General features: G+C 32.2%; 6 protein-coding genes across 6 annotated transcripts; 3 read left to right on the top strand and 3 right to left on the bottom strand.

The window, feature by feature from the left end:
- Positions 1-10246: 10246 nt before the first annotated feature.
- LOC111891958 (paired amphipathic helix protein Sin3-like 1) lies at positions 10247-11625 on the bottom strand. Its single transcript, XM_023888025.3, has 3 exons — positions 11441-11625; positions 11235-11371; positions 10247-11145 (listed from the first exon to the last, which is right to left on the bottom strand). Exons 1-3 carry the CDS (start codon positions 11478-11480, stop codon positions 11053-11055), a joined length of 270 nt encoding a protein of 89 aa, XP_023743793.1. The 5' UTR covers positions 11481-11625; the 3' UTR covers positions 10247-11052.
- Positions 11626-13319: 1694 nt separating this feature from the next.
- LOC128133752 (pentatricopeptide repeat-containing protein At2g34400-like) lies at positions 13320-13901 on the bottom strand. The gene is made up of 2 exons (XM_052771287.1): positions 13768-13901; positions 13320-13689 (listed from the first exon to the last, which is right to left on the bottom strand). The coding sequence occupies exons 1-2, from the start codon at positions 13899-13901 to the stop codon at positions 13320-13322; spliced, it is 504 nt and encodes a 167-aa protein (XP_052627247.1).
- Positions 13902-14138: 237 nt separating this feature from the next.
- Positions 14139-16232, top strand: LOC128133751 (uncharacterized). The gene is made up of 8 exons (XM_052771286.1): positions 14139-14267; positions 14383-14504; positions 14766-14891; positions 14958-15074; positions 15172-15307; positions 15387-15595; positions 15769-15889; positions 15984-16232. The coding sequence occupies exons 1-8, from the start codon at positions 14139-14141 to the stop codon at positions 16230-16232; spliced, it is 1209 nt and encodes a 402-aa protein (XP_052627246.1).
- Positions 15784-16806, top strand: LOC128133957 (uncharacterized). Its single transcript, XM_052771455.1, has 2 exons — positions 15784-16328; positions 16411-16806. Exons 1-2 carry the CDS (start codon positions 16263-16265, stop codon positions 16660-16662), a joined length of 318 nt encoding a protein of 105 aa, XP_052627415.1. The 5' UTR covers positions 15784-16262; the 3' UTR covers positions 16663-16806.
- Positions 16807-17281: 475 nt separating this feature from the next.
- LOC128133750 (uncharacterized) lies at positions 17282-19098 on the top strand. Its single transcript, XM_052771285.1, has 2 exons — positions 17282-17336; positions 17441-19098. The coding sequence occupies exons 1-2, from the start codon at positions 17282-17284 to the stop codon at positions 19096-19098; spliced, it is 1713 nt and encodes a 570-aa protein (XP_052627245.1).
- A 482-nt stretch (positions 19099-19580) lies between these two features.
- LOC111902162 (uncharacterized) lies at positions 19581-21873 on the bottom strand. Its single transcript, XM_042901531.2, has 9 exons — positions 21596-21873; positions 21326-21495; positions 20996-21058; positions 20855-20874; positions 20721-20765; positions 20550-20617; positions 20315-20448; positions 20099-20187; positions 19581-19994 (listed from the first exon to the last, which is right to left on the bottom strand). The coding sequence occupies exons 1-9, from the start codon at positions 21666-21668 to the stop codon at positions 19880-19882; spliced, it is 777 nt and encodes a 258-aa protein (XP_042757465.1). The 5' UTR covers positions 21669-21873; the 3' UTR covers positions 19581-19879.
- Between the last annotated feature and the right edge of the window lie 2113 nt (positions 21874-23986).

Here is a 23986-nt window from a genome sequence, read left to right as displayed (position 1 = left end):
TGCAATCAACAAAATGATAAGAAATGAAGAGTAAACTCAGGATCTAGCCATATTCTAAGATAAAAATTGAATCTTGAAGACTTACCACAATCCACAAGATGGTCAAGCTCAAGAGTGAGGGCTTGGTTTGCTGGATCTTCTTCTTTTTCTCACTACCTACTTCTTTTTAAGCTCCACAAGTCGCTCTAGCTCACAAAATGAAAGAGAATGGGGATTAGGGTTTAGCACGGACGTTCTTAGGGTTTGGAGGTGGATGGAAGGTCAGCCTCAAGGTTCTTAAGGAGATTATATAGGGTGCAAACCCTAAAATTAAGGTTTTTCCTTTATAGTACCTATTCGTCGAGTTGGCCTTCCAACTCGTCTAGTAGGGCCTAGATCTTGCGTCCTCGAAATGTTCTCTACTCGACGAGTCAGGGCTCCCAACTCGTCGAGTCCTAGCATCAAAACCCTAAAACTTAGAAAATTAAATAATGCCTCGGATAGGTGTTACATGTTGTTGGGTAATATTTTAAACCATGAGAAGATGAGATAACTCAGATACCTTTTTTTGCAATATAATATTCATAATTTTTTCCTGGTTGTGAAAAGAAGATGGGATAACTGGTGAGTTTGAGATAGTACTAATATTCTTCATGGTTTTCGCTTCTGGTATGAAAACAAAAGTTTGAGGATGAAAATGATTTTTGCATCTATTGGAAAAAGGTTTTCAGATTTAATCTTGCAATATAGTTTTGTATCTATAGCTTTCTTTGGTTTAGATTTTTTTTTATAGTTTTGTTTTTTAGGTTTGAGGATGAAAATTGTAACACCGCAAATATTTAAACAAATTTTTTTCTCACTTTTTAAAAACCATATAATATCATTCACATTCACTTTTCAAAACATTGTATCAACATTATCTCAATACAAACCCCAAGATCAAAAACATATAAACTCCGGTATGCGTGTGTACGAATCATGTCGGCACTTTCCCACGATCATCACTGGCACCTTAAACAGATAACACATAACACTGTAAGCACGAATGCTTAGTGAGTTCCCTAAAATACCACATACCGCACATATGCCTTTCCAGACCATAGGATCTTCCGATCGAAGTGTCTTAGGGGATTTCCATCCCAAACTCTGTTGACCTTCCAATATATATCATCTTGACCTTCCGATCCACATCATCATACTCATATCACAACATATCACATATAACATACATCACATATACATCATACTCATAAGACCTTCTGGTCACACATAATTACCCCATCGGGTAAGGCATAGTGAGAAGACTCACCTTGCTGATGTCGGATAATCACTCGTGCCCGATCTCCCGACCTATCTGATGGGTTTTGGCTATAAGAACATCCTATGTGCTCATACAAATCCTAATGCTTGGATCTAGGTTTCTCTATTGTACATGTAATTCATCCAAGACTATAAACCCTAGATCTAGTATATGATAATCAATATAACATATGAATTAGGGTTTAGATCATACCTTGAATGTTATGTAGCAATAACAATCACAATTCCTCCTTGTAATGACTTTAGAAAGCTTATAGTCACAAATGTCACTCCTCTAATGGCTCACAAACACCAAGAGCAAGAGGATGAAGAAGAGAAGAGAAGGAGGCTGCCCAAAAACGTGTGGAAACCCTAATCAACAAGTTCACCACGTTTTTGAGCCTTAAGGGTCCTTTAAATAGAGAGGTTATTAGGGTTATCAAACAAGGAAACCCTAATTTGGATGCTTAAGCCCTAAGCAACCCATGGGCTCCTTCTTTAAAGGCCTAGGAAAATTTCTAATGGGTTTCCCCATAGAATTCGTCCACCCCTTTAATATGGAGTCCATTAGCTCAATATTCAACTATCACACAATTGACAGTTCTAGTCCCTTAAGTTTAATTAATGTCTTTTAGTCACAAACTTAATTCTTATTAATTCTTGACTAATATTAATTAAACAATATGATTTCTCCTTTAATATATTATTCTCATAATATATTAATAAATCATATTTAATCCTTTCTCTCCATTATTCATCCTATCAAGTTGCTTTGGTGAAGGCAACCCAAAAGGACCATGCACCATCGGGTCAAGTACATACCAAAATAGTTATGGACTTAGACACTAATCCAACAGTCTCCTACTTGGATAAGTCTAATAACTATTCTGCATATGACTTCAGATCCTGATCTGCAATCGTAGCTTTCTAAAGCCGCTGTCAACTCTGATCATATCAGATACGCGTGTCCTTTAGATAAGGGATCATATATTCCTCCATTATAGATATCATATAGACTGAGACATGGATCTAAATCATTCTCTTTGCCTATGTGTTGTTTTCCGAATTCAGATTTATGACGACTGACAACAGACTACAATTTGAACATATCAAATTAGTCCCGGCTTGGCCAAGCACTTAGGTGCCATCACTAAATCATCGAGGGGCCCACAGATATCGCTTTTATCTTACTTTGGATAAAATGAACAGATAAACTTTGACTCAATGCTCGCTTGCACTCACTCACCGAATCACACACAACAATATATTTTATAACACCAAGTTACTAGTGCGTTTACATATTATCAATGTGCAACCGACTCGCAAGATACAACTCACACATCTCGGTTTCAAGAATATAAGATGTTATCGTCTCACTAATCACTTATGATAACAATCCATGAAGTGATCCAAGTGAGTGTGGGTTTAATTCAATGCTCAAAATCATATTCATAAGCACTCATGAACGTTGCAGCAAACATTTGCTTATGTCTAATACTCTTTAGACAATCCACACACCAATTCACGACAATCTTCATTCATATCTACTTCCAACATATGAACGATTGTGGCCCGTTTGAATAATTTGACTGTTCTCAACCAATTAAATTATTCAGGAAGTCAAAACATGCAAAGTGAAACACAAGAATAATACTAATCCCATATGGCCTCAAACCTTTGAGTATAAATAAAACACCTTTTATTTATCACCATATCGATTACTCATTATTTGTCGTTTCGGGTAATCAACTTCTTACTTGAATTATTACTACACTTGTCCCATGCTCTTAGCATGCACACAATGCTTACCTATGGTTCTTACTTTGTGAAATATATCAAATGAACACATTTCCAATCATACTCATTTCACAACTCCTAATCCTTTTTCATAAGTGAAATAATATCAAATTCTTGCCACTTATGGAATATGTTAGATTCTAACGTTTTATGCAATGATCCTTTCGTATTGTCACTGCACTAAAGTCACAATGACTATTGCCAATGAAATTACAAATTCCTCTATCGGAGATTGTTACAATACAATTCCTTAGATGTGATGTCTCTCACTCAAAGTACATTCCTTTGAACATCCTTTTGCATAAAAGTTTCTAATCTAGACATAAACTTTCAATATCCAACTCCCAATGTGGAAACGTTTCCATATTTTCCATATGACAACTCATTCTTAATAGAACCTGCTCTATTCATAATAATGTCAATATGGTCCATCCAATACTATACTTCCAACTACTCACAAGCGACCAATCCTCAACGAACTTTGGATTGTCCTTTGATATTTGTTTAATTATCTTAGTCAAAACCGATTCTTGTCCTTTTCCCTCTAAATGCGCTAGACATTTGGAAAATTTAAGAATGGTCAAATATTATAGCATTTGCAATCGATCCTATACCCGAAGCGTGTGGTACACGATGCATAATGGCTTACATAAAGATTTGATACTTTATCAATCTTCTGCCATAATATTTTATGTGCTACGTTCTTATAATGATCGAAATTTAAGAACACACTATGTATCCTTGACTAATATTATTAATATTCCACAACATAAGCCTTTAGATTTGAAATGAAGCATAATATCCTCTCCCTTAATTATAGCAAAACAACTATTCAATCCTTACAACTTTGCAAAGTATGGCTCTTGTTTTCTGTAATTAATATTGTTAACTTGCAATACTTGCCTTAATAATCACGAAATCATAACATTTATGCTCCCACTATCACGATGATTATTACAAACATAACACTTATGCTCCCACTAGCTTTGACATGTATTCAGAAACAGCTTAACTTTCAGAAAAACAATGCCTCTTGAATTTCGTTAAGTTCATATTTCTAATACCCAATGCTTTGATAATCTTTTATCAAGGCTTCTTAAACTTATACACATTTGCCTTAGATAGTTTATATGTGTGTCTTAAACAATTTAGACTAATTTCCAAATCTCATAATTCGAATCATGGAAAGGGATACTGTAACCATAATCGAATTCGAGAATACAATTTTCATAATCACTATCTTCTTAAAATCTTCCTTAGTGAAACCATTTCCTCACAGTCATTTTCATGAAGGAGAGAATCTTATGACACTTATATTTTAATGGTGTATGTGTTCCTATCCATGTGAATTTGTCAAAACCAAAGTTTGCGACAAATCCAAACTCATATGGACCGAACCTTCTCAATCTTGATTTCTTGTCTTATGGTAACACGGCTGCCCACCATGTCTTCCAAGTAGTTAAGCAGCTCACCCTTTCCAATCAATGTACTTTCAATTGATCAAGGTCCTTGCCTTTTATGCATTCAAATGAGAACTCATAGGGCTCACATGCATAATTAACTCAATTGGAACGGCACAGAAACAAGGTAATGTCAACACGATAGGTTGTAAACCTCTACTCGTGTGCTAGTGATGATCGATAAGGTTTATTCTTGATTTGTTCTTGAAACCTTTCAAGACCATTAAGACTCCCACTGACTCCTTGACATATAAGATTCTCTTGTCACTAAACATTTCTTGACAAACAAATATTCAAGAGTTAGTGTAACCTTTATCAAGACAAAACATTTCATAAAATATGTCCTAGTTGGTCTTTGTCTTATCCAAGACATCACAACTTTCCAATTTCAAATGTGCAAGAATAGGAAAACATTTTTCAAAATTCTACATTTGATGAATGTTATAAACCTTCTTAAGACTTGTCACTCAATATTACAATCTTAACTCTAAGACTTGTTTTGGAATGAAGTATGATTGACTTCTTGATTTAACCATTTCTTCAATTCTTGATTCCTCTTCTTATACATACACTTGTACTAAGACTTATTTAGAGGATCAATTGAAATATGGTTCTTAATCATTAAGACATATCATAAAGTATAAAAGGTACTCTCCTTTCTTCTTAGAATAGAGAAACTTTTATCTTTCTGCCTACTTGATTCTTTTATTCGTTCTGCTATTGATTTAAACATTTTAAATCAATTCAGAATTACACTTAATCTTATAAGTATAATCATATTTACTAATCCTTTAGTAAATCATGACGAATATCTTTGTTGCCCTTGTGGTGGACTTGATCAACACACAACTTTGTGTACTCGATCTCCCAGTCCTTCACTTGACACTTTGTCAACGAATTAGTCTAATTTCCAAATATGAAATTTCTCATTCATCGTGCAACCAAGTTGCATGATTCCAAGTTTCTGTCCAATTGAAACTTGGGCGATGAGAAACTCTTCGTATTTGGTAAATTCTTGACATTTCCAAAATTATCATAATTAAGAATCACATCCACTCGTTGTAGAAATATACAAAAATCAATTTTTCATAATGATTTTATTGCAAGGAAAATAAATAAATAAATAAATGAGTCAAACCAAAATTTATTTTATTCATAAAAGCAGCGGAAAACATTTGTCCTTACAATGCAAACTCAACTGAAAAACTATGTAGCCAAAAAGAAAAATTCCTAACAACTCTATCATAACTTCCTAAGCTCAAAATCTAATCTTCAAATCCATGCGATCGAGATCCATTTCTTTGTGATTACATTCATCTTGCTCTTTCATCAAGCTTCCTCTCTTTTCACTGATCCTGCAAAACATTCAAATGTAATCTTATCACATCATGTATAAAGAATCAACAAATAGGAACTTAATGGAGTTAGATAGTGGATTTTACCTGAAGCGCAACCATACTCTTTGACTCTCCCATCTTCTGGACTCTTCGGGCTCCTAGGGCAGACTTGTATCCAACGCCCTTTCTCTTGACAGCAAACGTAGGTCGATTCTCCTAGAACGTCCCCGGAAGCACGGTTGGTTGACTTTTCCAACAAATATGCTCCATTGCTTTGCCAAATCATTTCTGATTCAGCAACAATGAGCATATAAGTTGGGTCAATGAGGTTATCGTCATGATCCATCATATAATACTTTCTTTTGAACTCATTATATGATCCAGGAAGTGACTGCAGAACCCAGTTCACAGCCAACTTATTAGGGAATGACGCACCCAACATTATCAACCTATCGATGTGTGATTTCATTCCTAGAACGTGGGCACACACGGGTTTACCATCTTCATGTTTCATTTCCAATAGGGCTTTAGTGACATTGAACCTTTCAATTCTTCGTTCTTGTGGTTTAGGGAGAATAATTGGAGGAGGTGGAGGAAGTGAAGTATGATTTCTTGTTCCTCGATCGAATCGTGGAATATCATCTTCATGTGGAATGCTTGTTCCACGGGATTTGGGAAGACCATAGTTGTCGTACCTTGACATCTACAAAACGGGAGAAAAACAAATTCAAGTTAGTTGATTGATTGAGTCCTTAATAAATCACCCAAATGAGATATTAAGGCTAGGACCCAACACAATATTCCACAACTCGGGAGAGGGATGCTGTAACCCAAATTACAGAACATTTGAAGGTAAGTGAATGACGATTCACTAATTTTCCACCATGAAAAACGAAAACCGATTAAGTTTTAAATACTTTGAAAACTCCTAGATCCTTTGAGATTCATTGAACTTTTCAATGGCATGTTTAAATCTCGATATGCCCATCTAGTTTGTGACTGGGATACCGAGGATCACAAAGCGGGTGTGAATAACCATGCAAACTTACATGGTGCCCTCACATGTTACAGTCGCCTATTCGATGTGCCGGTAAACCACACACGCTCCACCAAACTATGACAAACATTGAGTCACCCTTTGCCACCTTTGCTTAGAACCATTTAGTGTGCCCGTTAACCACACACGCTCCACTAACGTCTTCGCAAGGGTACAAAGTGTAATTTCATGGAATTGCATCAATTCACTTTTGCCTAAAGTAACTAAGATTGGGAATTTGTAAAACATTTAGTTACCTTTTGTACTTCATTATACTTATAATGGAAGGTTTTGTCCTATCCTACTCGTTCGGCTAACGACCCTCCACTAGTCAGGAGTGCGGTGGGTAAGAGTGGATACCCATTCAATCGCCGAGTTGGGGAAATAACTCAGTGAGTCAGAGGGGGATTAGAGGACTAGAGTTCAAGGCGGAACTCGCCGAGTTGTTCTTGAGACTCGACGAGTTGAGTCGGGGTGGCCCCGCGATTCATGCCAGGGGTGAATCGTCGAGCAAGGGGAGGTACTCGACGTGTCAAGCGGGACTAAAGAATTAGCGGACACGTGTAGACTCGCCGAGTCGCCCAAGTGCACTCGACGAGTCGGGTCAAAGTTTGACCGTTGACTTTTGTTGAGTTTTAGGGTTTGGTCAACAATGAGGCCTTTAAGCCAAGAAAGGGGTAAAATGGTCTTTTACCCTTCTGAGGGTGTTAAGAAAGGTTTGAGTATAGTTATATTTATGAGAGTATTTACTTTATGTGATTAGGCGGAGGCTAGATCATATTTCTGCCGAGTCAGAGAATCACCGAGATACCTGAGGTGAGTCTTCTCACTATACGTACCTAGAGTGGTATTATATGTTGACCAGAGGGTCTTATGTGTTATGTATGAGATTATGTGCTATGTGTTATATGTATGTTGTATGATGTTATAGACCGGACCGAAGGGTCCAACGATACAGACCGGGCCGGAGGGCCCAACGAGCTATGACCGGACCAGAGGGTCCAATGAGCTACGGGACTGGAGGGTCCCGCTGAGACACATCGATCGGAGGGTCGTATTATGGCCTCGAGTGGCATATGTGTTGTATGCGGTATTTTGGGGCATTCACTAAACATTTATGCTTACAGTTGTTGTGTTATGTGTTTCAAGTACTAGCGAGGACCGTGGAAAGGCGCCAGCGTGACTCGTACACACTAGAGAGGGAGTTTGATTTTATGATCTTGGGATATGTTATGTTTCAAAAACTATTGTTGGAAATATTTGAGAATATTTTTATATGAACTTGGTTGATGAAAAATGAAAAATTTGTTTTGTAAATTACGTTGTTACAACATTTTATTGTAATTTTAAATGCATTTTGCATTTTCGAGACATAATCGAGGATCTATCTACTTTTCACCATTTTTGCGGATGTTTCAGGGTGATTTGAAGATTGAAGCGTGCTTAGGATGTCCAAAGGAGGCTTTACGTGAAATTTCAGAAGAATCGGAGCAAGATTAAAGAAAAAAAGATTTTTGGAGTTGGGTGTTTACTCAGGAGATTCTACGGTTGTGAAATGATAACACTGACCGCTAGGCATTTATTGCGATCCAAAATCAAATATCGGTCAAGGGCCGATATTTGAGATATAGCTTATCACGGTGGGATATCGATATTTTTATATCATGCATAATATATATATATATATATATATATATATATATATATATATATATATATATATAAATATATATAAAGTCAAAACTCAAAACTATCAATGTTCTAAACATAATCTTACATAAGTCATGGAATCTTCCTCCAAATCCACATCAAACAAGGCATCCAATTATTTTATCTAGATCTTCCACATCAACTCTAATATCATCATCATCATCATTTGAGAATTAAGTATTTAACACATCAACATGATCAAACCTATAGAAACTAGCAAGTTAACCCTTAAGTATTTAACAATTAACATAACAATAAGATCGGTTAATACTTAAAACATGAGTTTATGACCTAAAACTAACAATTAAGTACTTAACATAATAGCAGGTTCAGTTAAGTTAAGACCATAAGACTTAAGGCCATGACTTAACACTAAAAAAAGCAAGTAAAATTACTTAACCGATATCCACCTGGAAATATCGGTAAATATCACCGATTTTTGCAGTCCGATATTTTGGACTGATATTTGACACCGCTATTTTGAAAAGTACCGATAACCGATATCCCACCTGAAAATCACCTGGAAATCGCCGATATTAACTGCTTAGACTGACCGTTCCACGCTCGTGGAATGAATTTCTCAGCAAGCCAAAAACCCCTTCCACAGGCGTGAAATCTCTAGGCATACCATCTCGTGGCCATGGAATGGAGTCTGACAGGTTTTGTGATTTCCAACTTCCGATTAAAAGAGGTTTTCTCACCATTTTGAATGCAACTTTGACCAAGAACTTGCAAGGGGCGATTTTCATGTACTTTTTCATCCTTTAGCGCTTTGAAATTAATTCTCTCATTTTGCAAGTTTGTTCAAGGATTAAACTTGTTGAATTTGTACTTTGATTTAGCCATGTATTGCTAACTCTTGTTAGTCAAATTGTGAAATTCGTATATGTTTTATGATTTGATGTTGGTAACAAACACTTAATTGGGTTCAATGGAATCAAAATCAGTTTAATCAAAGATTGATTGTTCATATTCCCTAGTTTATGAGGAATGTTTGACATTGTTGGTATTAATTGCTTGTTTGGATTTCATCAACTAATTGAAGTTTTACTTAAAGATCATGTTTTGAGTAAAATATTTTTGTCAATTTGAAAATATTAGAGCATGTTAATATCTTAATTACCAACCTAGATTCAACATAAATTACAGTCACATTACATCTTATAACATAGTTTCAAATGGGATTTGGAATTGGAAATGCCTCTTTAATTCTTAATTTGTTTGCTTATGAAGTTTAATTTGAAGATAACAAAACCCCCCTTATATATATATATATATATATATATATATATATATATATATATATATATATATATATATATATATATATATATATATATATATATATATATATATATATATATATATATATATATATATAAGTTTACTTGAGAATAAATTCACTTCTAAATTAATTATCTTCACTTCAACAAAGATTTAGTCTGAGATTTATTGTTAGATGTTAACAAATCAAACTAACTTTGGATTTTAAACTTTTATGGCAAATGCTTCAATAGCTTACAAAGAGGAATTCAATGATGCATTTAAAGGCAGAAGGAGTGTTTACATATTCATCTGACTAGGGCGCCTTTAGTGATTATAAGTCATGAAATAGGAATATAAACATATACTGTATAATGCAATGCATATTAATAATTTTTTTTTTACACTAATACGAAAAAATGTAGCTGTACAGAACCTCTCAGGACACCTTTAGGTCCACCCTAGGTGGCATAGATTGGAAGTTTTTCTTCATTGTATTTGTCGTGATACATACGTAGTTTCTATCTAAATTGCTATAGCCTTTTAAGATATAAATGCAAAATTTCAAAAATCATATAAGATTTTTAGACTCTAAAATCTAAATTATTTTAAGTGGCATATAAAAAATTGTCTAGATCAATATTCCAATATTGAAATAATATAATATAACACAATATAACAACATTTTTTGGTTTTTGGGACGTTTTGATATTGTTTATTTAACAGTACTTATGTTTATTTATAAATATATTTTTTAGTTTATGCGGTATCAAAAAAAAAAGTTTTTGAAAAAAAAATATACAATACCAACACAATAACTGATAAGTTGTTTTTATTGTCCCACAAATGTTGTTTATTTATTGAAATGACCAAAAAAAAAGAGTAAATTGGTATATGTATCACTGATCAGGAAAAAAAACGATCTATATTATTTTTTTAGAATTAAAAGAGTGGTAAAGAGGTAAATTGGTTTCCAAGTATAATAAACACTTTGAATAAATTATAGTGATTACTTTTAAATAAGTTAGAATGAAAAAAATTATCAAAAACTAAGCACTTTTTTAATGAAAAAGAGACACAAGCAAACATCTTGTAAGTTTAAAACAAGGCTATCTATTTGAGTCCAAGATAATCATAATTGTTTTGCGTTTTATCTAAACCTAATGAGAACTTACAAATTACTAGCAATATGTTTAAAAAGGTTTTGTTCCATTGTTCTGAAACCTTTCATAAGATCCGGATGCTTTCCAAGTAGATCAGAAACCTTAAAGAAAAAAAAAAAAGAAAAACGTTACAAATATTAAATTGTATTAATTCCAATATTTAAAATATTAAATAAAAAGCATATATTACCAAGATTTGTAATTCGTTTCTTGTAATTATATCAGTGGTATAGAGATGAAGACACTTCAAGAATGCTTGATAATCATCGTGATTACGTAACCCATCCTTCACTTTCTCAAAGAAACTATATACTTCACTATACATATCTGTAAATAAATAAATAATTAAATACCAGAATGTCTTGATTAATCAAAAGATATACGTATCATTGTCACCTCCAAAATCTTCAGATTTTCGTTTTTCAATACGACTCATGTCCTTATTAGCATCAAGATGACTCTCTTTATAATCTTGATCAGAATTTCTCCTATTCTCTGATCTCTTTCTTTGATCTTTTTGAAGTTTTATTATACGTTAGGGTTTATATAGTAGCGATCGAAATTTACAAAAAGAAAAATGGAACGGAGGTTGTTTTATTCTAATATGACGTGCTAGGTTTAGGGTGAGGGTTTTGTTTGAAAATCAATAATGGGCTTGGGCTTGGGCTTAGGATTTGGGCTAAAAAATTCGGTTGTATCTTATGTTTATTAATTGTTGAAAATTTGATTTAAAGACTATTTTGATTATTTAACTTGTAAAAGGTTTTGCTTTCTAGCAATATGAATAAAAATTTCTAAAACGAAAAAAAAAAAAAATGATTAACCGAATAACAGGTCAAATATTGCATACCATGCCACCATCATTAGCGAAAAAAAATGGTTGCCAAAAGAAACTGTAATAAAGGAAACTTATAGCACTTTATAAATATAAAATTAATTATATTTAGAGTTTGATTTGGGCAATCTTTCGTCATAAAAAAGGTGATCTTTAGATTTTAGACCTTTTAATTTAAAATTTAAAATTAAATAAAGGCTGGCATAGGTTGGAAGCTTTTCTTCATTGTATTTGTCGTGATACATACGTAATTTCCACCTAAATTGTTATAAGCCTTTTTAGATATAAATGCAATTTTTTTTGATAATTTTCACCTTCAAAAATCACATAAGATTTTTAGACTGTAAATTATTTTGAGTGGCTCATAAAAAAATGTCTACATCAACATTCCAAATGGCATTATTTGGTTTTTTAGGGGTATTTGGGATTGTTTATCTAAAACAACTTATAACTTAACTTATGTTTACGAAATAAGATATTACAATATATGTTTTTTTAGGGTTTCAAGTATATTAAACACTTTCAGATAAATTACAATTCTTTTCAAATAAGTTGGATCGAAACAATTTTGTCAAAAACGGTTTACTTAAGTCAATAAGCCTTTTTTTTTTTTTTTTAATGAAAAAGACGGATCTTGTAAATTAAATTTGAAACAACGCTATATCTATTTGACTCCAAAATAATCATAATCTCCCTTAATAAATGAAAATCACTCTGCCACATGGCACCTCTCATTTAATATGACAAATGGCATTTTTATAGTTTTTTCAATTAAATTCTTTTCCACTTGGCAAATTATGGATTTTTTGTTTTTTTTTTTCAAATTATAAATTCTCATTTATTTACTGCATTATACAAAATTAAAGGAACCGGCGATATCCTTCAGTTTTTTGTCAATGAATACATTTACTCCAAATATATCTCCCTAAATAACATACACAATTGTCGGTAATCAACACTCATATTGACTCTTATTTGCAGAAACTTATCAGATCAATTCAATCACAGCTATTCTTCATATCCTTTCCAAAATCAAATTTGAAAAATATATACAGCTTCATTCTTATTCATATGACGCCTTTTATTGAGAGATTGAAGATTTACAGCACCTTCAAGTTCATCATCAAACTCCATTATCAACAATATCTTCTACACCAGGTTAGCCTATGTAATTATCGATACAATTACTTTACAGAATGACCAAAATTATTTGATTGTTTTTTATTTGAACATTTGATGTTTTCCTCTTCTCCTTTCCATCATATGGTCGATTTATATACAAATTTATATACTAATTATTTACACATTTTTTACTGCATATAAGGTGTTCGATTAAATGCCTCAAAGAATTTTTTTTCCCTGTCACACACCCTCCTGCAACAATTGTGATTGTTATTTTTTGCACTTTTATTCTGAGTTAAAAAAACTATATGCTGTCGTTTAAGTGAAAACCGACATTCTGTTAAATAACAATATTGCCTCTTTTGCCCTTCCATTGAAAGCAAAAGCAGAAATCATGGCATTCCATGTGACAATGTTCTTGAACGGCATGTTTTCAAAAACTTGAAATGCATGGTCTACATTCCCACATTTATCATACATGTCGATTAAAGCAGTTGCTACATATATGTCTTTTTGGAGACCATTTTTTAATGCATATTCATCTACTGATTTACCAATATCAAGAGCACCAAGTGATGCACATGCGGATAAAACTCCACTTAATGTGATATTATTTGCTTTTACGCCTTCTTCTTTCATGATGTTGAAGATTGAAATTGCTTCATGTGATAATCCACTTTGCGCATACCTTCCATGTAAACATTAAAAAAGTGAGATTAACGTTTTTTGTTTCATAATTGAAGAATCATAAATGAAAAACACTTACACTGTAATCATGGAGTTCCAGGTTACTAATTTTTTTTTTGTCATTTTATCAAAAACCTTCCTTGATGACACCAAATCCCCACACTTTGCATACATACCAATTAAAGATGAGCCAATAAAAAAATTCACCTTCATTTTATTATCCACAACATAATTGCCTTTTGAACATAAAAGTGTAACATATTTTTTTTTCACTGTTTGGTTTTACATATATTGCTGGTATTTTCACATAAGGGTATTTTGGACATTTCACAATATATTTCCTTATATGTCCCTGATTTATATTTCCTTAAATTATTTTTGTCATTTATTTATAATACTTTTCTGTTATATAACAACTAATCTTTGTTACTACGTTTTGTTTACAGTTTAATGGAAAACACCAATGTTACCATGATCAGTGACTTGGCGCTTGCAAAAGATGACTACATGATCAAGGTTCGAATCATCCGTCTGTGGAAACAGATTCGTATGATTGGAATGATATTGATGGACGAAAGGGTATTTTGTGTTTTTTTAGTTTATTATTTTTAAAATTATTTATTTATACATGTTAAGTTATAATTATTTTTATGTGTAGTATGCCTTATTATTATATTATTTTATCTATTAATAGGGCGCCAAAATTGAATGTAATGTCGATAGACCATTTGCATCCCTACAAGGAAAGACTTTGGAAGAATATGGTGATTATTACATTCAAAAACCCACAATAGGGTTAAATAATGGTGCTATAAAGTTTGTTGATGGTCCACATAAACTCTATTTCCAGTATAGCACTAAGGTTATTAGATGCAAAGACTTTTGTGGGCCCCGGAATTCATTTGCTTTCATTGACTTCAAACAACTTCATTCTAATTCAGTCCAACCCAATGTGTCATTTGGTTAGTATATTCCCTACAATCCCTTTGCTAATGGATTGACTTATCCAATTTTGATTTTTTACACCATAACAAACACATCCTTACATTTGTTACTTAATTTTATTTCTTTTTACAGAGGACATGAAGTTTTTGTTACTCTATGGGGACGTTATGCTGAAGAAATTGTTGCATATGTTTCAAAGCATCATGGTCATTTTGTAATGATTATTCAACTTGCTAAGTTCAAGAATATCCGACGTATGTATTTACCATGATACTAATTTGTAATATTTATATTCTTAAAATTTTTGTTTTATGAAACTATTAGCATTCATACAAAAATTAAAATACCCATTTTAGATCGTCCATATGTCAACAACACGTACTTGGCAACAAAGCTTTTTATTGAGGACGACATTGAGGAGATAAGTGCTTTCAAAAAAAGGTTTCATGATTTTTCTAAACGATTTCTCATTTCAATACAATATTTTATTAAAGAGATATTTATGATATATAATAATTATTAATTGCTACAATAACAGTTTACAAGCAAGAAAAGACTCTTCGTGTTCTTCGGTCTCACGTGCATCAGGATCATCGATCATGTATTCACTACATGATGATTTTCTTCAAAAAAACGCCTTTTACAAAATATCCGCTATTCATGAATTGAATGAGGTACATAATTAGTCCCTTATTAATATAATTAATCCAATACCTAAATATTAACTAACAACAAATACACCTACTATCATAGGGAAGTTTTGCGGTAATTCTTGGAACAATAAAGATGTTTGAAGATATGCGGAATTGGTACTATAATGCGTGTACAATATGCAAGTCAAAGGTTATTTTAATGGATGTTCCAAATGAGATGGTCAATGACTTGGACCGGTTTGAAGAGAAAAAGATGATGTTTTGTCCAAAAAAAGATTGCAATGGCAAAGATGTTATTGCTGAACCAAGGTATCTAGCAAATAAACACATAATATATTATTATTCAATAATTTTATATGTATTTTCAATCTTACAAATTTATATTCATATATATATATATATATATATATATATATATATATATATATATATATATATATATATATATATATATATATATATATATATATATTCTTTTTTAGTTACATGATAAAAGTTCGAGTTCAAGGTTTAGTTGGAGTGGTGAGTCTTACAATGTTTGATCGTGAAGTAAGAAATCTTCTGAAAATATCTGCTGCTGAATTAATATCAAGATATGAAAGGGTATATGTATTTTATAATCAATACCATACTGTTACATTAATGTTATTTTTTAAACTTTTATTTAATTCATATTTTTTACTATTAATTTTTTTAGTTCGACAATCCAAGTGACTTTCCAAATGAGTTGAACGCCATGCTCAATAAAAAATTGGCTTTTAAGATCGTTGTCAAGACTTTCAATGTCTCAAAATGTTTTCGTTCTTACAACATTTCCAAGCTAACAGATAATTTAGACATTATTGCTGCTTTGGAAAACATTGAGAAGAAGAATATGATTGAACAGGTAAAAATATACCATTCTAATTACTGTACTACATCAGATTTCATAGAATCCTTAATGTAGCAAACTTTTTTACCCGTAATATTATAGGACATGGATAATGATTCTGTTAATGTAATTGGCTCAGAATTTGCATCTCAAGACACAGTGGGTTGTAAGGTAAACTACACTTTCATGTTTTTCTTATATATATCATCATTTTCATTGATAATTTATCATATTTTATCCTTTTTAATTTTAGGATGTTATTTCCCACACTGCTGATAATACTCCTGTGTCAAATATTCCATCTGGTAATACTACAAGTCCATCATCAGTAACAGGCACCAACAACCTCAATTCTCCACCTACAAGTGTCAAACGTAAGCTCGTAGATATTTATGATCTTGATGATGACGTTTATGAATCGTCAACAAAACCTAATTCACCCCGTGTTTACAAAGACAAAGCTGGATTAACAACCAAATTGTTGATTCCTAAGGTGGAAAAATAATCGTAATCAACAATCTTTCTTTCCTACTCATTGCTTTGTTCAAAGATATTTTTTTTATATTTCCTTCTTTTACTTGCATATTATTTTGGATTTCTAAATTTTGTGTTTGGTAAACTATGAATATTCATTTGTGTTATCTTTTACTTTTTTAATTCAATAAGGGATTTGGGTTTTGGATGTTTCTTTGTGACAGCTTCAACTAAACGGTAGTATTGTTTTCTTTGTGTTTGTTCTAAACAATATATGGTTTTGATCCATTTCTATATTTTGTTATGGTATGAAAATGGTCAAATGAAGGTTGAATTTTTGTGTATAAATACCTTTTGGTTTTGGTTTTATCTCTGCCATCAAATGCATAAAAAATAACTCACATTATTTAGACCTAATAATATACAAAAAAACTGATAATTTTGCATATATAAATTGCCAAAATTCTTAATATTACCATATTGACATGCAATAAAGTAAGAATCTCAAATCAATGTCCATTTCAGTCATCTTCAAAACTGCGAAAGAACAAAAAAAAAAAAACCATGCATCATATGCATACTTATTCAATTATTTACTAATATCAAATAATTATTTTAAAAAAATTAAAAATTAAAACACAAGAGTTATTATGTTACTTATTTATTACTTATCACAATTATCATTAACTTATGTTCTACCTCCAGGTATTATTATTTTTTCTATTATTTACATTAGACACATTATTTATATATATTTTTCACATGAATAATTATACAAATATTTTTAAATTAACTTTACTATTGTACAGGTTTATCACTTAATGACGATCAGATTAAAAACTTGACGCTATATGAGATTGAAAAAATTCTACTCCAAAATAGTTCAAGCCTAAGAGATTTTGTTGGGATGCCTTACCCTGATCATGATCTGGTATCTTCGACAAACAATTGTTTAATTACTGAGGAGTTAGATTTTGATATAACGATTCTACAAAAAGAATCTCATCAGCTACTTGAATCATTAACAGTTGAACAACGCTCAATTTTTGATGAAATCATGACAGTTGTTAAAGAGAATAAAGGAGGAGTGTTTTTTGTTTATGGCTATGGAGGTACTGGTAAAACTTTCCTTTGGAAGACTTTATCTGCATCTTTAAGGTCTAAAGGTGATATCGTCCTAAATGTTGCTTCAAGTGGTATTGCTTCGTTGTTACTAACCGGAGGTAGAACAGCACACTCACGCTTTATAATTCCTCTAAATCTTACAGAGGATTCTTTTTGTTCTTTTGGGAAAGACAGTGATGTAGCTGAATTGTTAAAAAAAACATCATTGATTATATGGGACGAGGCATCTATGATTCATAAGCATGCATTTGAAGCCTTGGATCGTTCTATGAAAGATATATTCACTTGTGATCTTCGTACCAACTCAAAGTTGCCATTCGGAGGAAAAACAATTGTTTTTGGAGGAGATTTTAGACAAATTCTACCTGTTATTCCTAACGGAAGCAGGCAAGAAATTGTTAATGCTTCTTTATCTTCTTCTTACATTTGGTCAAATTGCAAAGTGTTAACATTGACAAAAAACATGAGGTTAAGTGTTCTCGCATCCAATATTCAAGAAACGACAAATTTTGCAAATTGGATTTTGGATATAGGAGAAGGAAAGGTTGGTGGTTTAAATGATGGAGAGACAATTATTGATATTCCTGATGATCTTCTTATTGTTGATTCTACTGATCCTATTGGTTCATTAATTGAATTTGTCTATCCTTCGATCGTTGAAAATGCCAAGAATCCGATTTATTTTCAAGAAAGAGCAATCCTTGCACCGAAGAATGAAGTTGTTCAAGAGATTAACGAGCGTTTGTTAAAATTATTTCCGGGAGCCCAACAGGAGTATCTAAGTTCAGATAGTCTTTCACATGCAGATTTTGTTCATGATAACATTCATGAAACTTTATACTCCCCTGATGTTCTAAATGGTCTTAAACCTTCAGGTATGCCAATTCATAAGTTGGTATTAAAAGTCGGTGTTCCAGTTATGTTACTAATAAATATTGATCAAAAATCTGGATTGTGTAATGGAACAAGGCTACGGGTTCTTGCCTTGGGCAAACGTGTTATAGAAGCTGAGATAATATCTGGAAGTAATATTGGAAACCGTACGTTTATTCCAAGAATGTCTTTGACGCCTTCGGACAAAAGGATTCCTTTCATATTTCAAAGACGACAATTCCCGTTGGCTGTATGTTTTGCGATGACAATAAATAAAAGCCAAGGACAATCACTATCGAAGGTGGGGTTGTTTTTGAGACAACCAGTATTTACTCATGGGCAGTTGTATGTTGCATTGTCGAGAGTGAAGAGTAAAAATGGATTAAAAATATTAATTTTAGATAAAGATGGTAAACTCACCAATAAGACATCTAATGTTGTATTCAAAGAAGTCTTTAGAAATTTGTAATTTATAAAAATAAGTCTCAATATTTCAATGTTTGTTTTTATTATTATACATTATCTTATCTACTTATTCATCATTTTGTTTTTATATATTTAGCAATTTTTATTTAATTAATGTTTAATGTTTATAACATTATTGTCATTATCATTTTTATTTTATTTATTTATATTTCGAAATACTTAATTTATTCTTTATATATTTTTGTCTTTATGTTAAATTAATACTATAAAAAACATGTAATGTTTAACAAAATATATTAATTTTTAAAAAAAAAAAACCCGTGTATTACACGGGTCTCACACCTAGTTGTTTTACTATTTATCCAAACCTCATGCAAAATAATAAGTTTCAAAAGGCCTAGTTCGGTTGCATTTTATATTTTTATATTTTCTTTATCATGTTTACTTAAATTGCATTCTTTTTAAATCTAAAGAAACAAACACATCACCAGCAAAAAAAAAAAAAAAAAAAATACAGAATAAGTGTAGTAATCAAGAAAATCACTTATCATGTACTCATTTCAAAATCATGAAAAATACATATTGCAAAAAATAGCAATCCACTTTACTTTTACTACCAATATTCGCAATATACTTTATTTTTTTGCATGTAATAACAACTTACTTCTATTTTTTTCACCCTTAATAGCAATGTACTTTATTGTTGTTATAAGTAAAAAAGTAAAGTATTTTGCATATATTGGTAAAAAAAAAAAGAAAAAAAAAGTAAAAGTGAGTTGCTATTTTTAGCAAGAAATTACCAAAAATTAGATTCCCTCACTTTTCTAAAGAATGCCACTCAACATTTCTGCATTGTCACAATGACAGCTGGGACATATGCATTTCTCCTGCAGCTTCTCACCAAAGGAAGCATATGCTTCTTCCAATTTAGATGTCTTTGTAGATCTTGTCAAGGAAAAACACAAAGATGGACAAAAGGGCATTCTTGTCTTTTACATTGAAAACAGTTCCGGTTTGAAAAATGAAGATTGTAGTGAGGATATATGGTTAATTGATGAAGCTCTTTGCTTGCTTTCATTACTGCTTCCATCAAAGATATTCTATGGTTCAAATCCTCAAGCTCTTTTTTCTCCTATTAATGAATGATAAAACAAATCAAATTAATTTTTATTTTCTTTTTATTATCCAAGAATTAATGTTTGTTAATGAGAAGACATGTAAGAAATGCAATGGATTTGCAGCTAATTGGTAATTATCACCTGCATATAAAGAATTTGTTCTGATTGAAATTTGTCTTCCTCAATGTTGGTTTCAGAGATTATTTGAGCAAGCTTATCTTCAAGATCTCTTTTGGCTTCTTCAGTTTCTTTTGTATTAGCATATACCATGTCCACTTTGGTCAAAAAAAAAATATATTAGTTGGGAAGCACTGTCTTCATTAGATATTTAGGTAACATTGGACAATAAGATGTGTATTTGAAGATTTAAGCAAACCATTCTGTGAGTTTGTGTCACTGTTAAATGCTTCAATAGTGGCAGAATCCACAGACTGCTGGAACTTTCTGCATCAAATTAGAAATGAAGAAAGTTGATGAATATATCATATATGCATTTGTGTAGCTGGTTTCATAACAGATCATGATCCAATGAAGTGACTTCACATACCTAATCTTTGCATTAAGGTCAAACATTTTGCCAATGAAGTCATCTCTACAAGAATAAGAAAAACAAGTGAAGAAATGAGATGCAATGCAAAAACAATGGAAACCTAAATTGTCGGAATAACAATGGAAACCTACCGCAAAGCCCTTTCTTCATTCTGAACGTTGATTCCACACAGTTTTGAGAACGAATAGGTCCATTAATTCAAAATACAAGCATTAATTAGAATGAGAATGAAGTAGAAAACAGAAAGCAGTTAAACGAGTGTAACCAACCACCTTAAGTGCCTCCAAATCAGATCCAACTGCAGATATTTCATCCTGTATCAAAGAAATCCGTCCCTGAAAACATCCAAACGCTTGTAACTCAGAGGTTTCAATCAACACAGGTATTTAAGCTAAACATGAGAGATCTAGAGGTTGGATTAAAGGTTCACTCATGGCCGATTCTCAAATTGCGGTGTTTCAGATTTATTAGTTACGTATCGACGAATCGTTATTATCAACATGTAATTTAAATTTCATCAACGAGGTTCTATCGTCCTGTGATTTACGTGTGTTCAGAGATTGGAATATAGATCGACAGATAATCATACAGAAATGTTAAACCTCTAAAGCTTGGATTGAGGATTCGCTCATGGCCAATTCAACTTCGTAGCCTTTTAGCTCCTGTTCAGTACATTCTTTCAAGCGCTTGGCTTCTTCAAGCTCCAAATTCACAGAGTCAAGTTCCGATTGGAGCTGTTGAATCTCCCGCTTCAGGTTTACTATCTTACGCTCTGTCGATTTGCAAGGTCGGATTAGTTTTTTGAAATTACAGGAGTCGATGAAAACAAAAACGATCGTAATTTTTTACGAGATGTTGATTGAACTGCATACCTCCTTGAGATTTTTCTGTAGAGACATCGCGGATTAGGTTTAGAAGCTCCTTCTGCGAATTGCTTAATGCCATTTCCGTTTCCCGCTACTAACTACTGAAGGTTTTCTTGGAATTCCTTTATATACACCACTCCTACAGAAGATGATCAAGTGACGCCTTCAGGCTTCAACAATCGTTTCCAGCGTTACTACAATTTAAGTGTGTTTTTCATAATTTCATATTTACTAGGTGTAACATGTATTACAAAAAATAGTAAAAAAAAGAAAGTCTGTCTTGTGCTAATGTGACTTATTAAAAAACCAATATAAAAGTCTAAATATTTAAGAAATTTGGATTTATAAGAAAATAAAAAAAATAAAGAATTATTAAAATTGATTTTTTTATCTTTTAAATTTAAATAAATAAACAAAATAAACTAAGAACTTTAATTTGAGAATTTTGAAATAAGAAGATAATTCTTTTAATGAAATTGATATTCATTTATTACAACATTTATTGTATTTATTACATTAAAGTATTATGTGGAACTTATTAAAATAGAAAAAACCACAAAATGTCATGTGAAAAAATTTTAATTGAAATTAACCACAAAATGACATGTATCAAAATCAATGTTAGTTTGACATGTCGCAAAAAAGATTTTCATTTATTATAATAGACTACGTATAAATATATAAATATTTACTAGGTATAAGAACATGTATTAAATGAGTTTATTTTAAAAAAAATAAATATGACAATTCTAAACATTTGAATTTTGAAAAAGTTTGAATTTATAAGAAAAATGAAAAAAAAAATATTGAATTATTAAAATTAAATTTTTTTTGCTCTTTTAAATTTGAACAAATAATTTATATAAATAAACAAAGGAAACTAATAAAGTTTTGATTTAAAAATGTTGAAATTAGAAGGAAAGTCAATTATTAAAATTTATATGCATTTATTATTATATTTATTGCAATTATTATATTTAAATTTATTATATGGAGTTTAATTAAATGGAAAAAACCACAAAATGCCATGTGGAAAAATTTTAATTGAAAATAACCACAAAATGACATGTGGCCAAATGAATGAGAGTGTGACATGTGGCAAAATGATTTTCATTTATTAGAGTAGATTTTGGCGATTTAATATTAGAGTTATTCGCGCTATTTTGGGGATTAATAATTTAATATTACAGTTTTTTGCTTGCATGAAGTGGGACAAAATAGCAAAATTGGTCGGGATGTATTTTACGGGGGTTTTAGTTAATCTCGATTTTTTTGGATCGGTGGTTCTTATGAGTTGGTTTGCTTATAGTTTTGGTCCCTCGAAAAACTGAAAAGACTAAAATACCCTTGAGGTATTTCCTTTTCATTTTTTTAATCTATTTTTATAATTAAAAAAACAAAAAAAAACACCCATCTCTCTCTCTCTCTCTTTGCTCTCTTTCTCTTTGCTCTCTCACTCTCAAACAACTGAAAAAGTCAAAATGTTTCTCCTCCCTTCAATCTCCTTCAACAAGTGTAGAAACATTCCTCAATATCAGAGATCCATCTCATCGCAGCAATCAGATCCTGTGTCCCATCAAACTTTGGTGGCTTTGTGCTGATGAACTCCCGGTACAGCAACGAGTCACCTCCCTGCGGTCTGGCAGCAGTGACAGCTGCGGTGGTTGCAGCAGCAGTCACCTCAGAAACTACAACATATCGCTCGTCAAACGTCTCTATCAAAGTGGTCTTAATAGACCCGAACATCTCCTGAATAGCCTCTCGTATGGTTGCGGCCACCTCCTCGTGAATCATCTTGCGAATCTCATCATTGCTAACTCCACCGCTCCCTAGGCTGTGGCGCATACCTACCATGACGTCTCTGAAACACAACGCAAAATAATCAGAGACTCGCTCAAGCATACTCACACTCGACTACTTATCCTTACTTGCTCCTTAGCATCCCAAGGATTCTTACTTGGGTTGCCTACAGATCGGGTGATTTCAGTAGTACGGGCCCAATACTACCTTCCACACCCCACCTGTAATCACCCCTAGTCCTCCTCCTAGGATTCTAATTCACAACTACTCTATATCTCACGAATCACAGACTACCTTCTCAGTAGACCCCCTTTAAGCTCATCTAAGTATCTCTTCCTAGATTATTTCCCGACTCAGAACTCAGCACATACTTAAGCAAATAACAGATAACGCTGATCAAAACATCTCCTAGGCTAAGGCATCACAAATCAGGCAACTCCATCCCTAGAATATGAAATACATAGTTTACCCTCTAGCATGCAATTTTAGTAAAATATCTCATAGATATCACGTAACACAAAAGTAAGGGTGTTTTGGGAAATCACCGTTCGGGCTTTGGCTAATTGTACACACCGCTTCAACTTGTTTTCTCTTAAA

The sequence above is a fragment of the Lactuca sativa genome, chromosome 4 (genome assembly GCF_002870075.4).
Source record: "Lactuca sativa cultivar Salinas chromosome 4, Lsat_Salinas_v11, whole genome shotgun sequence".
Lineage (NCBI taxonomy): Eukaryota > Viridiplantae > Streptophyta > Magnoliopsida > Asterales > Asteraceae > Lactuca > Lactuca sativa.
This window is presented reverse-complemented; position numbering and strand designations above follow the sequence as displayed.